This window comes from Hipposideros armiger, unplaced genomic scaffold (assembly GCF_001890085.2).
Source record: "Hipposideros armiger isolate ML-2016 unplaced genomic scaffold, ASM189008v1 scaffold_34, whole genome shotgun sequence".
NCBI classification, from domain to species: Eukaryota; Metazoa; Chordata; class Mammalia; order Chiroptera; family Hipposideridae; genus Hipposideros; species Hipposideros armiger.
The window spans coordinates 1,402,304-1,421,897 of record NW_017731384.1 but is presented as its reverse complement, the minus strand read 5'-3'; the positions used below and the strand labels follow the sequence as shown (position 1 = coordinate 1,421,897).

The 19,594-nt window shown below is 44.2% G+C and overlaps 1 protein-coding gene across 1 annotated transcript in view; it reads left to right on the top strand.

Annotated features, from left to right (window-relative positions):
- Positions 1–7,360: 7,360 nt before the first annotated feature.
- MARCHF10 (membrane associated ring-CH-type finger 10) overlaps positions 7,361–19,594 on the top strand; it is a 77,013-nt gene continuing 64,779 nt past the window's right edge. The window contains exons 1-2 of the mRNA XM_019637640.1: positions 7,361–7,566; positions 13,158–13,264. Of these exons, the coding sequence (XP_019493185.1) occupies positions 13,175–13,264 (90 nt within the window). The 5' untranslated portion in view covers positions 7,361–7,566; positions 13,158–13,174. The remainder of the gene's footprint in view (positions 7,567–13,157; positions 13,265–19,594) is intronic.

The following is a 19,594-nucleotide window of genomic DNA, read 5'->3' as shown; positions in this document are numbered from 1 at the left end:
AACAAAGGACAAGTTGCACTCGTGACTGTACTTCTGCTGTATTTTGCAGATAGACGATATCCTGGTTTGTTTTCTATGTCTCACAAGAAATTTCCATAACTTATTTCTGCTAACGTGTGATGTCAAGGGCCTCCAAATACCCCAAGACAGAGATCCAGTCACCACAATACAAAACTATGAAAATGCAGCTGTGACAGGCCCCACAGTGTGTCTGCCATACAGGCTTCTTTTTTAAAAAACTTTTTCAAATTTATTTCAATACAAACTACCTGGCTCAGAAGGTAGCTTTGTAAAGGTAGCAACTCTGAGAAGTGCTAACAAGCCTGCCACACACATCTGTGCTCGGGCTTGCTGTGAGAGCGTATTCCACACACATCCAGGAATTTGTTTGAGGACTGAGCGTGGTTAAGTCATGTTTTAAGAATGTTCTCTCATTATCCTGACTCAGAGGGCGCAGTGAGCCACAGAAGGGAGGCTGCACAGCGATACCTTCTGTTCCATCTGGTTTTCAAGAACTGCCTTCCACTGTACTGATGGCCACAGAGTGATGTCACCCGAGGTTAATTCCCTCACGTCGTCTTTTTACAGGGCTAGAACAAGAGCGGTTTTTCCTGATGACATTTTCTCAACTGTGTCACCTGAGGGTTAGGCTTGTTGATGGAGGGGAGAGTGGGGAGAAGAGCATCTAGGAGACGTGAGGGGAACCAGAGAAGGGACTGGCATGGAACAAGAAGAGAAAACCATGAGAAAAAAAAATGACCAGCCAAAATGTTTGTTTGGGAAAATAGAAATCTAAGAGCTGTGGTTTGGCAAGTAACTCGGATGCTTAATGAGAAAGGCAGAATGAGAAGTGAGGGGAAATGGGGATGAAGAGAGGAGGGGGAAGGAGACAAGAGGAAGGAGAGGTGGAGGAGGGCAAGAAAGGGAGAAAGGGAAGGGAGTAAAAGGAGCAAGACTCAGTGTGTAACAGAAGTATACCCGTAAAGGACGTTATTAGGAAATGCACCGCAATAAGATACTGGAAGCTCAATATCAGGATACACTACCCAATATGGGACATCTGGTCAGGTCTGTGCCCTGGAATTAGTCATCTTTGATGACTCATCTTTCATCATCTTGTCTCGTGCCAACGGACAAGCACGAGCCTGAACGACATTTTGAAGTTTCCTCAAAGGCTGGCCTAGGAATCATGAGGTCATAACTACCAGTTCTGGTAAGGAACCTCCTCAGGGACCTCCACATATGTCACACACACACACACACACACACACACACACACACACACACATACACACGAGTATGTGCACACGCACATATGCACACACATGCACACATACACACAGGCACACTTTGAAACCACTCCATTGCTTTCCATTGTATTTAAAGTGAAATCCAATGCCAACTCCTGCAACCTCACCCACGAGCCTTCTCTCACAGCAGTCTCCCAGCCATACTGGCTTCCTTTCCATTCCTTGAATCCCAAATATCTCTCTCACATCCAGGCCTTGCCAATGCTGTTACTTCCACCTGTGCCCCTTCTCTACCCTCAGAGAGCTGGCTTCTCTTCATCCTTTAGGTCTCACCCAGAGAGGCCAACCTGACCACTTTGTCTAAACAGACTCTCACCCTTCCCATCACCACCCCAGTATTCTTTGTCACTGTACTTTTGTGGCTTCTCATTGCCTCTGCCCGACCCAAGGACAGCTGCTCACCTCTCCCCTAACGAGGGGCTAGCCCACTCAGGATAGTCACAGGCGGTGGGGGCAGCTTCAAGGCCTAGGTGGGAACTAGCAGTGGAGCAGCAGGGAGGAGGAGGGGACTCGTAAAGAAGGGTTGTTGGAGACTGCTGCCAGTGTTCAAAGCTGTGCATCCCAAAGCAGTGAATCTGGAACACTCTACCCATTCACTTTATCAACAAATACTTGGCTACTGTCCTAGCACAAAGGGTTAAAGAAAGAAATTAGAGTTAGTAACGAATCGGATGCCCCTTCCATATATAATTAGAAAAAGAAAGGCTCACAAAAGAAAAGAGAGCCCTGGCGAGAGAAGAAGGCAGACATTAGAAATATTCTGTCAGGGATGAATGCTCCTCTGTGTGGTGCGGGCATCTGAGGGATCCCCATTCCACAGGGCAAACGCTCCATGACTGCCACGGCCAGGAAATGGGTGATTAGAAAGGAGGCCGCCTGCCCCCAAAACCAGCGCTGCCCCTGCTCCTCTCCCCTCACTTGCTTGGAACTTTCATCCAAACAGAATAACACTTCCTGAAGTTCCAGTAGTCTCTTGGTGTTCATGTTACCCTGCCCACTTGATTAGAAGGGGTTTTTTTATTTGGCCTGAGTACTTATCTGTCCAGAAACATGCTTAATGACCACGTGAGACCCCTGACACTGTCATAGCTTTCTGAAGCCTGAGTCTTGCTCAGAGCTTGATGATCAGTCCACAAATTAAACTCTTGGCCAAACATGTATGGCTTGAGTTTATCCAAAGTCCAAACAAATCAGATACTCCTTCTGGACAGAAGTCAAATTTTTCCCTTTGGTAATACTTTCTCAGAAATTCAGAAAAGCAGTATATTTTATGTTCTCCAAGTTCTTATAATCTCATTCAATCTGGTATCAGATGCATCAATTGCTGTAATGAAGGGTTTTAAAAAGCCTGAAGCTTCCAAAATGGATAAAGAAATCAAAGCCCATTTGAACTTTTGTAAAGTATCTCAACACAGTAGGATCTAAAAACTTTAATGAGTTTGCTATCTGTGTGTCAGACAGCACAATAGGTCAGCTACAATTTTAAATGAAGAAAATTCTAAGGGATCCCACAAAGGTCATGCTTTTTTTTAAATTTGTTTTTTTTTTTATTAATTGTAGGGAGCTTGCCAATCTCTAATAGAGTCTACTTAATTCCACAAGAGATCTCAGATGTCAAATATTTGACCTAGGAAAGCCCAGCACGCATTACTAAATTTTATACAGTTCATGGGTGGCCACAAGCCTCAAATTAGATACGCCCTCATACTCAGGGATGAAGTCATAAAATCTCATCCTCTGAAATTCAGGATTGAAAAAACAATCAACATAACCACCATGATATTAGTAGCATATGATTAACATTTTAAAGAAGTAACAAGCTTTTAGAGGTGTTTTATCAATTTCTGGTTGATGTTCTTAGGATGTTCTCAGATCTCAGCAAGGAGAATTAGATCTCTGTAATGTAAGTAATAATAATATGTACCATTTGTTGAGCTACTACTATATGTCTGGCACCATGCCAGAAATTTTGCACTTGCTGTTTCGTTAATCCTCACAGCTGGTGAGGAGACATCTGCCTACCAGGGTTTGGAGGTGCGAAGGGGGATGAAAGTTGTTCACCATCATACAGCAAGTGCCCCTGCTGGGATTCTAACTCAAGTCTTATCAACTCCCAAGTATACCATTAAAGGCATAAGTGGACGAGAAATGATTCTGTGAAGTTGAGCAAAAAGGCAGGTTAAGTGAAACAAAGATGTGAAAGTCTCCAAAAGCTTTAAGGTGAATTATTCAAATCAGTTATCCAGACAGAAACACCTTGGGAGGGAAGGAAGGTTACTCTTTACAGCCTCCTCAGCCTGCTAGGGATATCCCTTAAGAACACTCAGTTCCCTCGGACATAATTCAATATTCACTAAACCTTCTGATCTTTAATTTGATCTCCTGGGGACTCCTTTCCACCAGGAGGAAATACCTTGTCCACATGACCAGGGCTGGTCAGCTGCCAGCTTTAGCCCCTGGGATAAAATAATAACTCAGTCAGGAGGAGGATATTTAGCCTCTGCTGAGTAGAATTACAGGGAATCAATTCCTAAAAATATCAGCTCTGAAATAGCTAAAATGGTGTTTCTGGTCCTATAAAACCAAGGACTCAATCCTGGTCTTCACTGACCTCCATTAAAATGTATACATAGACCAGCGGGCCCACCTTGAAACAGCCTACCAAGCTCTCTGGCCATTTAAACGACATTAATATGGGACCACTTTTTTTTTTTTAAGATTCTATTGGGGAATTGGAGGAGGGGAACAGACAAGTTGCTGTCCTTTTATTCTTCAGTCTAGTTGTGGAGGACACCACTTCACTGGCCCATGTTGGTATCATCATTGCGCTCTTCCCGGGTGAGGCAGTCGCTTGCCAGCCATTGGACAGCCACTCACATCGGCTCTCGGCAGCTCACGGCAGCCCACTGCAGCAGAGGCTGCAGCCTACGCCGTCACCGGCGACTCACGGCAATCCAGCTGCAGGTCGAGCTGTTGTTCACCATCTTAGCTATCGAGGAAGTAACGTCAATGGCCCTCATGTGGGATCCAAACCGGGGCCCTGCTGCTCAGAGCTGGCGTCCCAAGCCAACTTCTAATCAATGCGCCACTCGGCCGGCCCTGATATGGAACTACTTTTAATGAGTGACGTTAAGAGATTGTCATATTGCATACTCACAACCTGGCCAAATAATAGCTATGGGATGAGTACAAAACGTCACAACAGTCCATAGCATGTTCAACAAGCCATTAGCCAGTTTTAAAAATTAATCAGATGACTCCCCAACATAAAGGGGTTTTGGAGGAGAAGCCATGAAGGAAGCCATGTTAAAGGACTAACATGCCCACAGTCCCCTTCAGGAAAGCCACTCCTAGAGATTCTTTCTACAAACAAACTGCAATGCCTCCAGCCTTGTGCGTTGAATGAAGGCAACATCACCACACTAGACTCAACTGATGAGAACAGAAACCCATTAGCCATGATGAGGCCCAAGGTTAAACTCACCATGTAGTATATGAGGGAGGCCCTCTGCTTCTGAGGCCACTTGACACGGAGCTGTATGCCCATCAGGAGAGCTCCTGATTAGATAGTGACAAGGTGACCTGCCTAGAGTCTCTCTCTCTCTCTCTTAGGAAGAGGAAATATGAGGTGGACAAGGAGAACATGGGTTGTTCAAGATCAAGTACTAAGTAGCTGGACCAGGTCTCCACGAAGCTCCTAGATACCCCAGTCCTAGAAGGCTTAGAACGTCTCGCTACCCCTTCTGGACAGCTTACTCTTTGCACTGAATTAAGTATTTCCCTCAAAAATAATATTATTTCTGAAACTTAATACTGGGTCAGCTTCTGAAATTTTATACTTGAAATTGCTCTTTGCAGAACTCTTAAAGAGCTTCTTGGTGCTTATTTGCAAACGCCAAATACTTCAATCATTAGTATTCACTATCTACTTAAATCTAAGTTTTTTGTCTTCACATATTCATCATCTACCAGGCACACTGTACAAAGAGTCATGAAGAGTAGGATCTCCTCAACCAGGAATTGTGTTTCCCCCTTACTTTAATACTTCACTTCCTTAGCACTTTGCTTTTTAATGCTAAAGCTAATCTTATTTGTAATTTACATGCCGAGCTGAAGTTTACTCATTAAATACTAAACTTGGAGTTGCTCAATAACAGGCTGACCTCTGGCACTCTCACCCTCTTTCAAGGGCACCATGATTCTTTCCCAGATCTTAGTTTTCGAAACACTTAAAATGTAGAAGAGTTTACAACTGAGCTATGAAGCGATGTCTCCAAACCTTGTTATTTGGAAGTCTTAAAATATTTACGGTTTATACTCATGTGCATGAAATAAAATCTTAAAATATGCCTCAGAAATTAAAGCTATTGATTTCTGAGTGTTTACTATACACCAAGTATGACGTTAAATGTTTTGTTTGTCCTCTATCATTTAATCCTCACAGCAATCTTTTTAGTTTGATAGTATTATTGTAAACAGATCTTGAAGTGGAAGGAGAAAAACCTAGGCTCAATATGTACCAAGGTGCTTTTCTTACTAGTAAGCAACATCAGGGTGTTGGGAACCGGATGCTCTGCTTTTGGGCCGTGATCTGCTACTCACTGTGTGCCCTTGGGCATGGCACTTCCCTTCAACTACCTAATCTGGGCTTCAACTCCCTCCTCTGTTAATCATTAATCATTATAATTATTTCTATTTGAGAGGGGTCCTAGTTCGAACAGAACAAGCTCTTTACCTATCATTTTGTCATGACAGTTTCAATCAGTATGTCTCAAAGATTTTGCATCTTTAAGTATCTCCTCTTGAAAGGCAAAAACCATGGGGAGAGGTCTTAGGTTAGTACTTATCAGTTAATGCTTCAATTAGCAGTTAACGCTTTAATACAGATTACTTGATAGCTAGCTGAGAACAAGAACTGAACCTGGGTTGAGCTACTGGGGATGGAAAGGTACTGATGGCTGGTGGCTGTATGACCAAGTGCCCAAAACAAAGACTTCACCTATGTACATTTTCTCTGGATTCTGCCTGGCTCAGGCTATGCCTCAGAAGTTGGTGTGAAGGCAGGGAGCAATGGTCACTGGGTAATAATACATAGTCTCATCTGGCTGAAATATGAGTGAAAAAGTGTTGAAGGAGGAAAACCAAGAAAGTGGGCCCTGGGTGGTGGTGATAAAATAGAAAAGAGGGGCGCAATGCTACAGAAGACATGGCCGCCAACCAGACGTGAGAGGGTGCAGAGGAGGCACCCAAACCACAGACACCTAGGGATTCTGGGCTCTGATAAAAAGTCAAAGAATTTCTATTCTCCTTTTTCCCTATTTTCTACCCAATCAAAACATGCCCTAACCTAGTATAAGTTGGCAAGGCCCTGAATGCCTAAATGTGCAAAATAAATCTTTGGCTACGAAACCCAGACAGAAACAAACCTGGCAGAGAGAGAGGGTGAGGCTTTGTGGACACTGCTAAGAACCTTTAAGAACTTCATTCCTCAAGAAAGGCAGCCAAGATAACTGATAACCAGGAGATAACTGGGTTCTAATCTTGGTCTGCATTGATGGGGTGCCGCCCTTAATCATTTGTGTCTTCCTTTTCGTGTTAAAGCAGGCATTTCAGAGATCCCCTGCACACCTCAAACGTCAAGTCTGCACTATCTTTCCGTCTACCCACGTATTGCCTTTAATATGATTTTATTCAGTGGAAAATATTTTCTCCTCGTTTTCCAACCCATTCTTCATAAAGCACAGCACTGATTCAGGACAGGCGTGAAGGCCTCGGTCTCTAGGTCTGGGCTTTGGATATCAAGACAAAGCCAATCACCTCCTCTCTCCTTCAAGCATTTCGTCTCCGCCCGCCGCCATCACCGCTTTGCCTTCGCAACCGCATCCCACTCGTTCCCACGGCAACCGGAGGGGCGCCCGCGTCCCCCGCTCGGGACCCCGGAGCCGCGACCCCCGCCCCGCCCCCACACCTGCGCTCGCGGGCCCCAGCTCCTGCGCGCGGAGGGAGGAGGCCAGGTTGCCAAGGAAACAGGAGGACGCCAGCCAGCAGTCCCCACCGCCTCCGCCGCAGAAAGCCGCCTCCGGGGAGGAGGAGGAGGAAGAGGCGCTGGTAAAGGGAGGGGAGACGAGAAAGGAGAAGGAAGAAGGGGAGCACAGACAAGGCCCCCCGCCGCGATTGATGGGCTGCTCCTCCGCCCCAGACTAGTCTGCCTGCCCCGCCCTTCGCCCCTCCCGGGGAGAGAGGACGGATCCGCCAGGTAACGGCTGGGCTCGGGCCCCGCCCTCCCCCGCTGGTCCTCCTGCGAGGTGTGGGGAGGTGAAGGGGGACGATCGCTCCTTCCGACTAATACGATTCTGGAGGGAAATCGGGCCTGGCCCCTCCTTCCCTTCGGCTGGCACAGCCCCGGTTTTTCCCTGCTTCGAAGGGACAGGCTTGGGCGACTCTGTGATCATTTTATTTGCACACTGGCAGCCTCCCCGCATCTACATAACTTGCCCACAGACTGCCCTGGTCTGCAAGTCCAGGAGACGTACAGATGGCCCGTCCGGCCTCTGAGTGCGAAATTGTTGATATTACATATTATTGTTGAGAACACCGAATTGCTTTCAAGCCTGTATACCACCCACCCACCAAGTTCCCCAATTACACACTCAGTCTCCTTTCTGGGCTTGAGTGATGGTCAGTGTGTGACAGCCCATCTATTTCACTGCTTCGCAATAAAATGAAGAGTCACCCGCAAGGAGCTTTTCTTACAAGCCCGTTATAGCCCCCACCCCTTGACTTCCTAAGCCAAACGGGCTGGAAGAGTCAAATCATCTCCCCCTAACCCTTTCAATTCTTCCCTTCTCTTCTGTCACAGTAATCTCTCAGCCAAGTGTGAGGAAAATTAGGCCCAAATCACTCACTTTTGTTGCGTATACTCAAGACATTTTTATGATTTTAAAACTCTTAAGTTTTTTTAAAGTTAAGATTTAAACAAATTCTGTAATATTCATCATTACAAATTAATTAATTATGTAAAAGAATAAGGTCTCCTGAATCCTTCTAGACACCCAATTGTAGAAAAGGGGGGATTTATTTTTATTAATAATATTTTTCATTTTTAAATTACAGTTAAAATTCAATTAGTTTCAGGTGTACAACACAATGATTAGACATTTATATAATTTATGAAGACTAGATAAGTCTAGTACCCATCTGACACCAAACATAGTTATTATAATATTGACTATATTCCTGATGCTATACTTTATATCCTCATGACTATTTTTATAACTGACAATTTGTACACCTTAGGAAGACTTTATAAACCGGATTGTCAGGTATGCATATAGCCATTTAGATTTTGTTTTAAGGGAAACTTCAGCCTAAGAAGAGCTTAAATTTACATTTTTCTTTATTGCTGCGCCAATAACATATTCACTTTAATGATATTTCTACTATGAGAACATAGTAAGAAAACAGTAAAATAGCTTAATTGTTATTAAAAAGAACTGCCTCCAAATCAACTCTGACAAATGTAGCCATAGAAAAGAAAAGAAAAAACATATATATATATATGTATGATTTTTTTAAGAAAACGGAAAAACATTTCCGCAATGAGATTCTGTTCTCCTTAGGGAAATTCGGTTTGAATTCACTGGAAATTTACACTAGAGAGGAATGCATATGTCACAAAGTTCTTAGAATATTCCTTATTGAAATTTCACAGATATGTAGAATTCTGAAGCCAAGGAAAAAAATCACTGGTTCTTGCTTTTTAGCTAAGATGACTCCCTTCTCCCTTCCCCACATCCCTCCTACTCTTTTCCCCTTTTCTTTTCCCTCTCCCAGCTTAAAATGGCATCTTATGTTGATTCCTAAAGCACAAGTTTGACACACTATGTTATCACCAGAGACTTAAAACAGAAGTGTGCATGACCATGAATGGATTTTAACTTGAAAAGCAGTTCAAAGGTGAGAAACAGAAGCAAATACAGGATACTATTTTAGAAACATGAGCCTTGCCCACGTTTTATTATCGTTCTCCCCACTCCCAACCCCCACCCCACCTGTCTGTGTTTGCTGAGGAAAAATTTTGGGCTTCAAATGGCTATCTGGTTGAGTAGGCCCACAAAGCTGAGATCCACGAATTAAGCATTATCTCATGTGGATTTATTTCCATACAGTTATTTTTGTTTCTTGTTCATCCTGGTCAGTTTTTTCAAACCTGCAGTACAGTAATGAAGTTCAAGTGACACTTCAGAAACGTGGAGAATGTTTGCCTAAACTGTGGTGATAGACCAGCTCCTTGATCTTTAAAACAATCTGTTTCCTTGGTGCCTGTAGTATTTGTTTAATCTCACAAAGTATTGATATATTTAAATAAGAAATTATGTGTGGCACCATGATGAGTCTAAATACTCATTATATAGTAAAGTACAGCAATAGAGTTTATGGGAGAGAAAGAAACTTCTGTAGATACAGTAATTTTAAAGTCCTTTATTTGGTTGGTGATTGTGAAGTCAGAGGTAACCTAGCAAGTAATTCAAATAGAGTTATTTCCTACCTATTTAGACAAAGTTATTTCATGGCTCTTGACTTAGAAGCCTCCTTAAGATAACATGGCATTAAAGCCTGGATAGATTAGTTAGCTTTTCTATGTTAACTTTGTAACCAAAATTTATCATCTAGGTAGACTCTGGGATGTGCTCCTTTTAATGACCATTAACATATTTTCACTATGAAGTCTTATGTTCCCTACCCCACTAATATTCAGACAGGCTTCTCTTTCCAATATTAGCAGCAAGGGTTCATCTTTTTGCCTGTTTTAACACCATTGATTTCTGAAAACCATGGGGACATAACTTCATCCTATGCAGGTGATCTTTTAAAATGTAATCTCATAAGTGACTCCTAAAATGCTCAGAGGTTTGGGTTTTGTGTATAGATTGTAGAACTACCTATTGGACTGTAGTTTCAGATACCTGCTCTCAAAGACCAACTTTCTCTACTTGAGAGTAAAATAACCCACAAGGGGCCAGCACGAGTTTTCCCTGTTGCTCAGGGCTAGATGATAAACGTTGGGAGATTTCACAGCAACAAGACCAGACACTGGGTCACCATGAGTCAAGGGCAAGCTGATTTCTGCCAATATCTACACACCTGAATAAACCAGAGAAGTGAAGAAAAGCGGTAGAATGTAGACACCTCAGGGTAGGAATTTCATCTGTCTGATCCTACTGTTTCCCCAGAGCTTGGAAAGCACCTGTCATGTAATCATTAAAACATACATGTAGAGTGACACATTGGTTAAGAGCTGGCCTGGGATGCCAGAGGGACCCGGTTCAGATCCCACATATGAGGGCCAATGACACTGCCCTTTACAGCTAAGATGCTGAACAACAGCTCAACTTGGAGCTGGGCTGCTGTGAATCGCTGGCGAAGGCGTAGGCTGCAGCCCGCGTTGCAGAGGGTTGCCATGGGCTACCATGTGTAGTCAGCAGCCAGCATGAGTGGCCAGCAGCCGCAGTGAGTGGCCGTCCAGAAGCCGGCGACTGATCTGCCTCGCCCGGGAAGAGCGCAATGATGGTGCCAACTTGGGCCAGTGAANGACAGCAACTTATCTGTTCCCCTTCCCCCAATTCCTCAGTGCTGTTCCCATCCCCCAATTCCCCAATAAAAATCTTTAAAAAAAACCATACATATAGAAATAAATGAAAGAATTTCACTGGACAATAAACAGGAATTGTGTGGAAACTTTGATAACCTTATAGATGAGGTCTAGCGGACTCATTATTTTTTTACTGAGTTATAATTGACATATAACATTATATCAGTTTCAGGTGTTCAGTATTTGTATATATTGCAAAATGATCACCACAATTAATCTAGGTATCATCCATCTAGCAGACTCATTATTAACAGGGCCATTTAATAACTTTGGTCATAAATTTAGTCCTGACCAATCAGAGCCAACCTTCTTGAAAGTATTGTCTATAATTCCTTCCCTCTCATTGACGCAATCCACTGGGGTCTGTCTTCAGCCCCGTCACTCCACTGAATGCTCTCACCAAGGTCATTAATGACCTTCTTGAAACACACTTTTCTCGCCATCTGTAAAACTGCACCCACCTGGTTCTCTGCCTGCCTCTCTGGCTTCTTTGCAGGGCTTCTCTTCTGCTACCTGTCCTGAAGTTTTAGCATTCCTCCAAGTTTTGTCCTGGGTTCTCCTCTTTTCAATACTGATTCTGCCTTCAACTTCAATTGTCCCCCAAATGCCAGCCATGCCCAAATCTTTACCTCTCTAATCAGCTCCAGAGCCCTACATCTAATTGCTAACATCTCCATTTGCTGTACCCCAGACATTTCAAACTTCATGTTAGTGTCTCTCGAAATCTGCCCCTCCTTCCTTCTCCCTTTCTGAGGGGAATGTTGACACCAACCGGCTAGCTGCTCAAGCCAGTAACCTGGGCAGCCTCCTCCACACGTCCGTCTCCCGGTGATCCACGTCACCACCAAATCCTAGTGACTTTCTCTCCTGAGTGTCCCTTACTCCATCACGCCGGTGCCCACACTGGCATGAGACTCTGGGTTCAAATCCCAGCTCTTCCACTTGGTAGCTCTGTAACCTTAGGCAAGTTACTGAATCCCCTTGTGCCTCAGTTGGCTCATCTGCAAAATGGAGATATAGTGCCTGCCTCATAGCGAGGTCGTGAAGATTTGAATGAGTTAATACGTATACAGGCTTAGAACAGTGCCTAGCACTCCCAGAAGCGTAGTAAATAGTAGCTATGATCTCTTCCTCCTCCTCCTGCCCCTTAGTCCCCTCCTTCCAAACCTCTTCTTCCTCTGTCTCCACGTTTGCTACCCAAGTCTGGTCACCATCTTATCTCATCTGGATCACTGTCATATATGTTCCCAGCGGTCTTTCCACTTCCATTTTTACTCCACCCCTCCCATCTATTCTCCATCTAACAGCTGGAGGGACCTTTTAAAGATGCAAATCTAATCATAAACTCCCCAGATTGGAACCATCCAGTGGTTTTCTATGGCTCTTGGAATTGTTATCTTCAAGACCCCCACCCTCCTGAGATGGCCCCACCCACCTTCCCGCCCTTTGGTGCTGTTCACCTGTCTCAGCGCCAGCTGCTCTGGCACACCTGTTCCTCATCCAGCCCCTTCTGTACCTGCTGGCCTTTCCATCCTTTTCCATCCGAGATGCTCTCTCTCTCCCTGTCCCACTTCTTGTCTAGCTCACTCCTTAGCAAGCCCAGTGTCATTTCCAAATGAAAACCTGTCTTCCCAGACCAGGTTATGCCCTTCCATAATAACACTCTCTCAGAGAACCCCATACATCTCCGTAGTACTTATCACAATTGGGGTTTACTTGCTCAGTGTCAGTCTTCCCACCCAAGACAGGAGCTGTGTTCATCTTGCTGACTCCTGTACCCCAATGCCCAGTGTAGTGCCTGGGTTGGAATAGGGGTGCAATAAGAGTTGAATAAATAAATTTAAATTCCTAGGGGCTCATAACTTCGGTTACAGCTCATTTAACCAGGTACTTTTCTCTCATGTCATAGAACTGCTTCTGAATCAGGTGTCATCAATCTAACTCCCTATGATGAGCCAGAACAGGATCACTGAAGCCAGCTGATGGCTGCATTATTTACGCCTGGAACAGAGGGTTATAAGGGCATCCACACCAATACAAAGAGTCCCTTCAAGTCTGAAAGGAGCATCTGTGCCTTTCAAACAATGGAAATTAGATTAATAAGAGAACAAAAGCAACGATACTAAGATAGTTCCAAATGTGGCAAAGTAACAAAGGGTTCTGTCACAGCACATTTATTTATCTTTTATATGCAGGTTGGGGATTAAGAGTCATGTTGCATGAAGCAAGGGACAGGCAGAAGTTCGTCAGTGATGTTCTATATCTGCGGGACATGCAGCATAAGGTGGACTCTGAATATCAGGTAATTGCAGAAAACAAGAATTATCTTCCACCTTCACTTACAGTATTATGGGAGAAATCAGGATACAGTTATCAGCATAGGATAAACAGGTTTACGTGTCTAAAATCCAAAACCCACCATTTACAAGCTGCATGACCATGGAAAGCCACTTTACCTCTCTGTCGGTTTCCTCATCTGTAAAATGGGAATACTAAAAGTACCCACTTTATAATGTAGTGCAAATGAAAGAACGTTTTAAGAGTAGTTAGCACAGAGCTCGGCACACAAACCTTGTCAACAGATGACATTGGGGCTTCAATTTGATAAACCAGCTTATCAAGGAAGAAGACATTACAGAGTTAACTGGGGCACAATACCATTTATAAAATAACATGGCCTTCCATTGTCATCCCTCCAGAAGAAAGGTGGTTAGCACATTCTACAATAAGCTAACTATTCGTCACCCTAGTTACAGTGTTTACATGCAAAAACAAAACAGAGAACCTGAGGAGTCATGATGCAATTACCCGGAGCTGGCATAGGACAAACTTGCCAGACTGGGTGTGGGATTCTGGGAGCAGTTAGAAAGTATTATTCAGCCCACTGGTGGGAGGTCAGCCCTCACCAACCCAGGAGGCATGTCCTTGGCCTTGGCTAAGGATTGAAAAGTGCTCCTTCCCTAAGGAAAACACCAAACTGCAGTTATCAGGTTTTTCTCCTCCTTAACAATTTCAAATATAACTGAACCTCCCAGGTCACCAAGGAAACCAGACCTACCTATCGGTAACCCGGTTTCACCTGTATAACATAGCTTAGCTTTGGGGCTGGAAACGGAGTCAGCAAATTCCTCCCACAACTTGCCGATGCACCTACAAGACTACCAAGTTGAGGGAATGTCTATGAAATAAGAACATAAACATCTGAACTTGTCATGCTGGGAGTCTATCTACTTTTCACAAAGATGCCTCTGCCACTCAGCCCATGTTTCGAAGGACCTGTTTGCAATTTTCCCCAGAACAGGCACATAAGATAATCTTATTTTATAGTCTCTGCTGAAAAAAAAATCACACAACTCTGCGGCTTGGAGCCACTGCAGTTTTATTTTCTAATCCCGTTTGGGCTTTTAACACTGTCCTTATTAATAAGGACACTTTCAACACTCTCCTTATAAATAATAAGACTTAAGTGCCTACTATGTCCTGAACAAAGTCCCTTGCCTCCCAGAGTTCTTGTTCTTGTTACTTCTTGCACAAGTAAATAAAGATGTAAGATAGTTTCAGTTACTGATTAATATAATGAGGCAGGTAAAATAGAGGTAATTGGGGTGAAATGATGTTCATTTACACAAGCAGGGAAGGCCTCATTGAGGAAGAAACTTAGGCTGTGGAAGTAAATGACAGGAAAGAGCCAGCTACAGCATCCTGAGAAGGAAAGCAAGTGCAAAGGCCCTGAGGCAGGAACTAACTTAAAGCATTGGAGGAAACAAAAGAAGCCTGGAGTGGCTGAAACACATTGACCTAAGGGAGAGTATGGAAGAGGTAGATAGGACCAGGTCATGTTGAATCTTGCAGTACAAAGCTTGGTATTTGGAATTTATTCTTATCACAGTGAGAATTACTGGATGATTTTAAGCAGGGGAGTGGTATGATCTGATCTACATTTTTAGATGATGTCTCTGGCTGCTGTGTAGGGAAAGAACTGAAAGGGGCAAGAAAAGCAGCAGAAAAACTGGTAAAGAAACTACAGTCGAGATTTAGGATAGAAATTATGGTGGCTTGGGCCAGGGTGGTGGCAAGAAGTGGCCCGACCCGGGAAATAGAAGCAGCACAGACGTCTTGCTCTGATAGATAGAGAGGGGCAGTGAGGGAGAGAACTAACTGAAGGATGACCCACTTCAACATGGTCACTTGTCCATCAACTCCTTCTGTTATCATCACTATTTTAAACTTTTCTACTTTTTTTTCAAACCTCCAATCCTCCATACTTTCAACAAAGAATTTCTCTTCCTGTTTTACCCACACATGAAGCAGAATGATGCACCCAAGGCCATCAGGTGGGGAGCCACTCAACACCTCCCCTTCTACTGCAGGCTACATACCCATCCAGTCCTCAGGTCTCAAGGGTTGAGGTGACACTCCATGTGCTTGTGCTCAGCCTGAGACCTTGGTCCATGCCCCTCCATCTTCAGCCCCTCTCCATCCATGGACCTCTCCTCTGCATCTCTGAACGGTCCCTTCTTCTTATTGGCCCAGCCTCCAAACATGCCCAACCCTCTCCTTTCTAAGAACTAAACAAGGCGCTGTCTGTGGACCATGTGTCCCTTTCTAACCACAGCCCTGGCACTTTCCAGGCTCCAGATGTCCCCAATCAGTCAGCTACATTTCTATCTCCACTTCCTCTCCGCCCACTCATTCCCTAACCCACGGCAGCCTGGCTTTTACCTCACTTCCCCTGAAACTGTTCTCGCCAGTAGCCAGATTCAGTGGACACCTTTCCAGTCCCTGTTTTCTGGAGTTCTATCTACATTGGACACCATTACTCCTTTTTCTTCATGAAACGCTCCTCCTTTGGCTTTCTGACATCACATTCCCCTGATTTTCCTCCTGCTTCCCTCACAACCTTCTGCCTGCCTTTCCAATGTTAATTCCCTCCCCCCGACCCCCATTTTCCATCCTTCACCCAACTTTCTTCTAATTCACAAGGTCTCCGTGACCCGTCTCATCCTGTCATATGTTTGCACCACCACGCACATGCTAATGAGTTGCGATCCGGAGTCTTCCCAAAAAGTGTTAGGGTCAGGTACGCACCTGCGTGTTGGACATTTCCAACTGAATGTCGCGTTGGCACCACCAATTCAGCGTGGCCACCGTTTCAGTCTTCATGTCCATCCTCCTGTCCTCCTCCTCTGTAATCCTTTTCTGATGATAGTGACCTAAGCCCTCCCTGAGTCCGCCTCCTCCCTCCTCAGGGACCAAGTCCTGCCCAGTCACCTGAAAGCTCATCAACTTGTGCCTTCCTTTTTATCCTGTTGCCACCATGCTGGCTCCAACCTCCAGAGTTTCCCTTCAAGGCCATTACGATATCCTTATAACCAGTCTCCTTGCCTCCAGTCTTGCACTCTTGAAATCTATCTAAAATGTGAATTTGGCTACGCCACTGAAATGCATGAAGCCCCTCAGTTGCTTCCCCTCACATAAAGGGAGGTCCAAGACCCACGCACCACGGCAGGACCAGCCTAAACCTCAACTGCATCTCTAACCTCTTCTCTCCGCTTCTTTACTCTCTTGACAAGGATGGTGAGGACCACAGTTATACTTTAGAACCAAAGGGAACCTCAGTACTCCCATAGCACCTTTGGAAAAAAAAAACCTTTATTAAGGTATAGTTTACATATTATAAAATTCACCTATTTTAATTGTGTAATTTAATGGCTTTTAGTAAATTTACCAAATTTGCAGTCATCACCATCATCGGTTTTAGAAGATTTCCATCACTCCAACACAACAGTACCCTTTTCATACCTCTCTCACGTTGCTAATGAAACTATCTTTTGTGTGTCTTGTTCTTCGCTGTTGAACCAAACACCTTGTCATTGACTAGAGCCAGTGTCACCTAACTTGACCACCAACTCTGTTTATCAGGCTTAGATCCAGCCGACTTGTAACTATTCCTAAAAGCCAAATTCACCCTCATTAAGCATTTTCAAAGCCAGTCACCATGAAGTCTGCAGAAAATAAATAGGGCTGTCTTTGAGATGTCCTGAGTATTGTTGAGGCAACGATCTCGTAACCCACAGAAACTGCTTCGAAGGGAGCCACAATCAGTTACATTACTTAATCTAAGCCTTGCCTTATTCCAGAAAGGATTTGAAGGAGGTTTGAGAATCGGCGACATGACTCAAATGACCCCTCAATAACTTGGTCCATATATGACCTATGTGTATTTAGGTAATTTAGTAAGGCAGACTTTGTATTGGGTAGATAGTAAAACCCTGGGACACATAATTTGGCTAGATATTTGTGGAAATCCCAGTTTTTACTCACAGTGCAGACACCTGCCCAGACACTAGGGAGTCCCCATTTCAGGTTATACCAATAGCGCAAGACCTAATAACTAGATAGGACTCCCAAATCATACGCATTGGCCACATAATCCTTCTTATGCTTGACTCGCCTTTAATGAACTGGCTCAAATTGAAGCCTTTAGAAACCTCTTTTGTACACTATCCCTGCTCCATCCTAAAATATGCGAAGGGTTGGTATGCACCAAATTAGCAGTGCCTTTACAGGTCTGTGTGCTAGCAGCAGGAGAGGAGGGTTAAACCCACCCTGAGTTATTTTGATGCTACTCCTTTCAGTGGTTGGGTGGGACCCTTTTGAAAAAACAAGAGGAAATAAACATCTATTTGGCATATTACATGCTATTTCAGAACCTAGTAACTGGTACATAATTATATGCCGTCTCAGAATTTGGCTCTATTTTTTTTTTCAAGGGTGTTCATACTGCATAGCTTTTTGTTTTTCTCCTCCTCCTTTTGGTCAAATGTGTGTATGTAACTTGAGGTAGAATTTAGCCATTAATGTCCACTGAAAGCTGGAAAGATTACACTTGGCATTTCCGGATGATTTTCCATAGTCTATCAAATGTGTGCAGATGAGTTTCATTTCATGTAACTTATTCATCCTGATTCCTTCAAGTGCAGATCAAACAACTGAAGGTTAGGATATAAACTGCTCAAGGGCATACTAGGTGACTATGCCAGGGGTGAGCGTTTGGAACTGTCCACTCAGGGGACTCAGGGAATGGAGATAATTCAACTTCCCTTCTCATGGGAGTCAGAGGGAGGGCTCTCTGGTCTGCTCACCTCTGAGGTATGTGTTTCTCTACTCTTCACATCTAGAACAAGAAAACAAACTCATTTGAGGGGAATAGCACATCAAACTGTTTTTACACCTTTGATTACTTAACCTTTCAAAACTAATGAACCTTAATAATGTCACCAATGATAATTAAAACCCAAAACTCTGGGTTATGCATGTTAGATCATAAGAACAACCACCAAAAAGAACCAGCTGAAGGCAGTGACAACTCTCACTTCCCCAAATGCTTGCGGAGTTTGAGTAACAAATAACCTTGACGGGGCCACTGTTGATTGAGATGTAGAATCAGGTCTTAGAGTGGTTTTTCTACCAGAACTATGAGACTGGGAAGTGTCCCTGTGGTACCTGGATGGCTCCTTCAGGCACCAGGAGCCCAGGTAAAGGAGGAGACTGATAATAAAAGAAACAAAAGGAACTTGGAGCATCCCTATCGATTCAGAAAGCTGTAAAACGGAAGAAAAAGTGGTGTACAGAGGGACCTAAATGACTAAAGCATCTCCTCAGTTGGCTGCATGGGGAACGGGCCGGGTGAGGACACCCACCACTACTTCCGGGGCCAAAAAACAAGGATGAACCTCAGGCCTGGACAGAAAGGTTCTTTCTTCTTCCATGACTAAGATCAGAGTCACATTATTTGGCAAAGGCTGACTTTAGAAATAGAAGTAAACCAAGAAATGGGATTGGAAACAGCAATGAAAAGCCTCATAATGATGATGATGATGGTGATGAGGAGGATGATGAGGGTGGTGATGGTGATGATGACAATGATGATGCGTGCCTTTTATTGAACTCTGCTAAGCATCTTACCAATAGTGCCTCATGATCTCCTACCAACCTTGCAGCACGGGCCTATCTCACATCCTCCTCTTAGAGATGAGGGGAGAGAGAATCAATGGCATTAGTCAGCTCACCCAAGGTCACGATGCTAGAAAGTGGCAGAGCTGGGGGTTGTCGTGTTTACCAGTATTGAGTTACAGTGAGTCACAAAACCCACGTCACCCCCCACACGCATATATGTGCCTTCTGTGTTCTGCCCCCACAGTGGGTAGCTTCTGCACAAAAGGCAGCCTGACTGTGTGAGCTGTAGTCAGAGGGATGAGCTTAGGGGGGTAGGGGGGTGCAGGGGGACCAACACTGAGGAGTGAAGGAGGAAGCCCTGATTCTCCCAGAAGGAAGGAATAAGACGTTACCTGACACGCTGTCAGTTTCTAGACTGCCCTCAGCCAGTTTTGTCACATGAACAGAAACTTATTTATAGCAATCTAGCTCCAGGCACGTGAAATTGAAAGGGGGATATTTTTAAAGTTCCAGGGTAAGGGGAGCCCCTGGCAACTATGAATTACAAGTCTATTCCTCCTCTTCATCCTGTGGGTTTCACACTCCTCTGGCCCTGGCACTTCAGGAACCCCAAAGTAGAAACAACGTCAGCATCAACAACAACAAAAATCATTAACATTTACAAATAACGGGC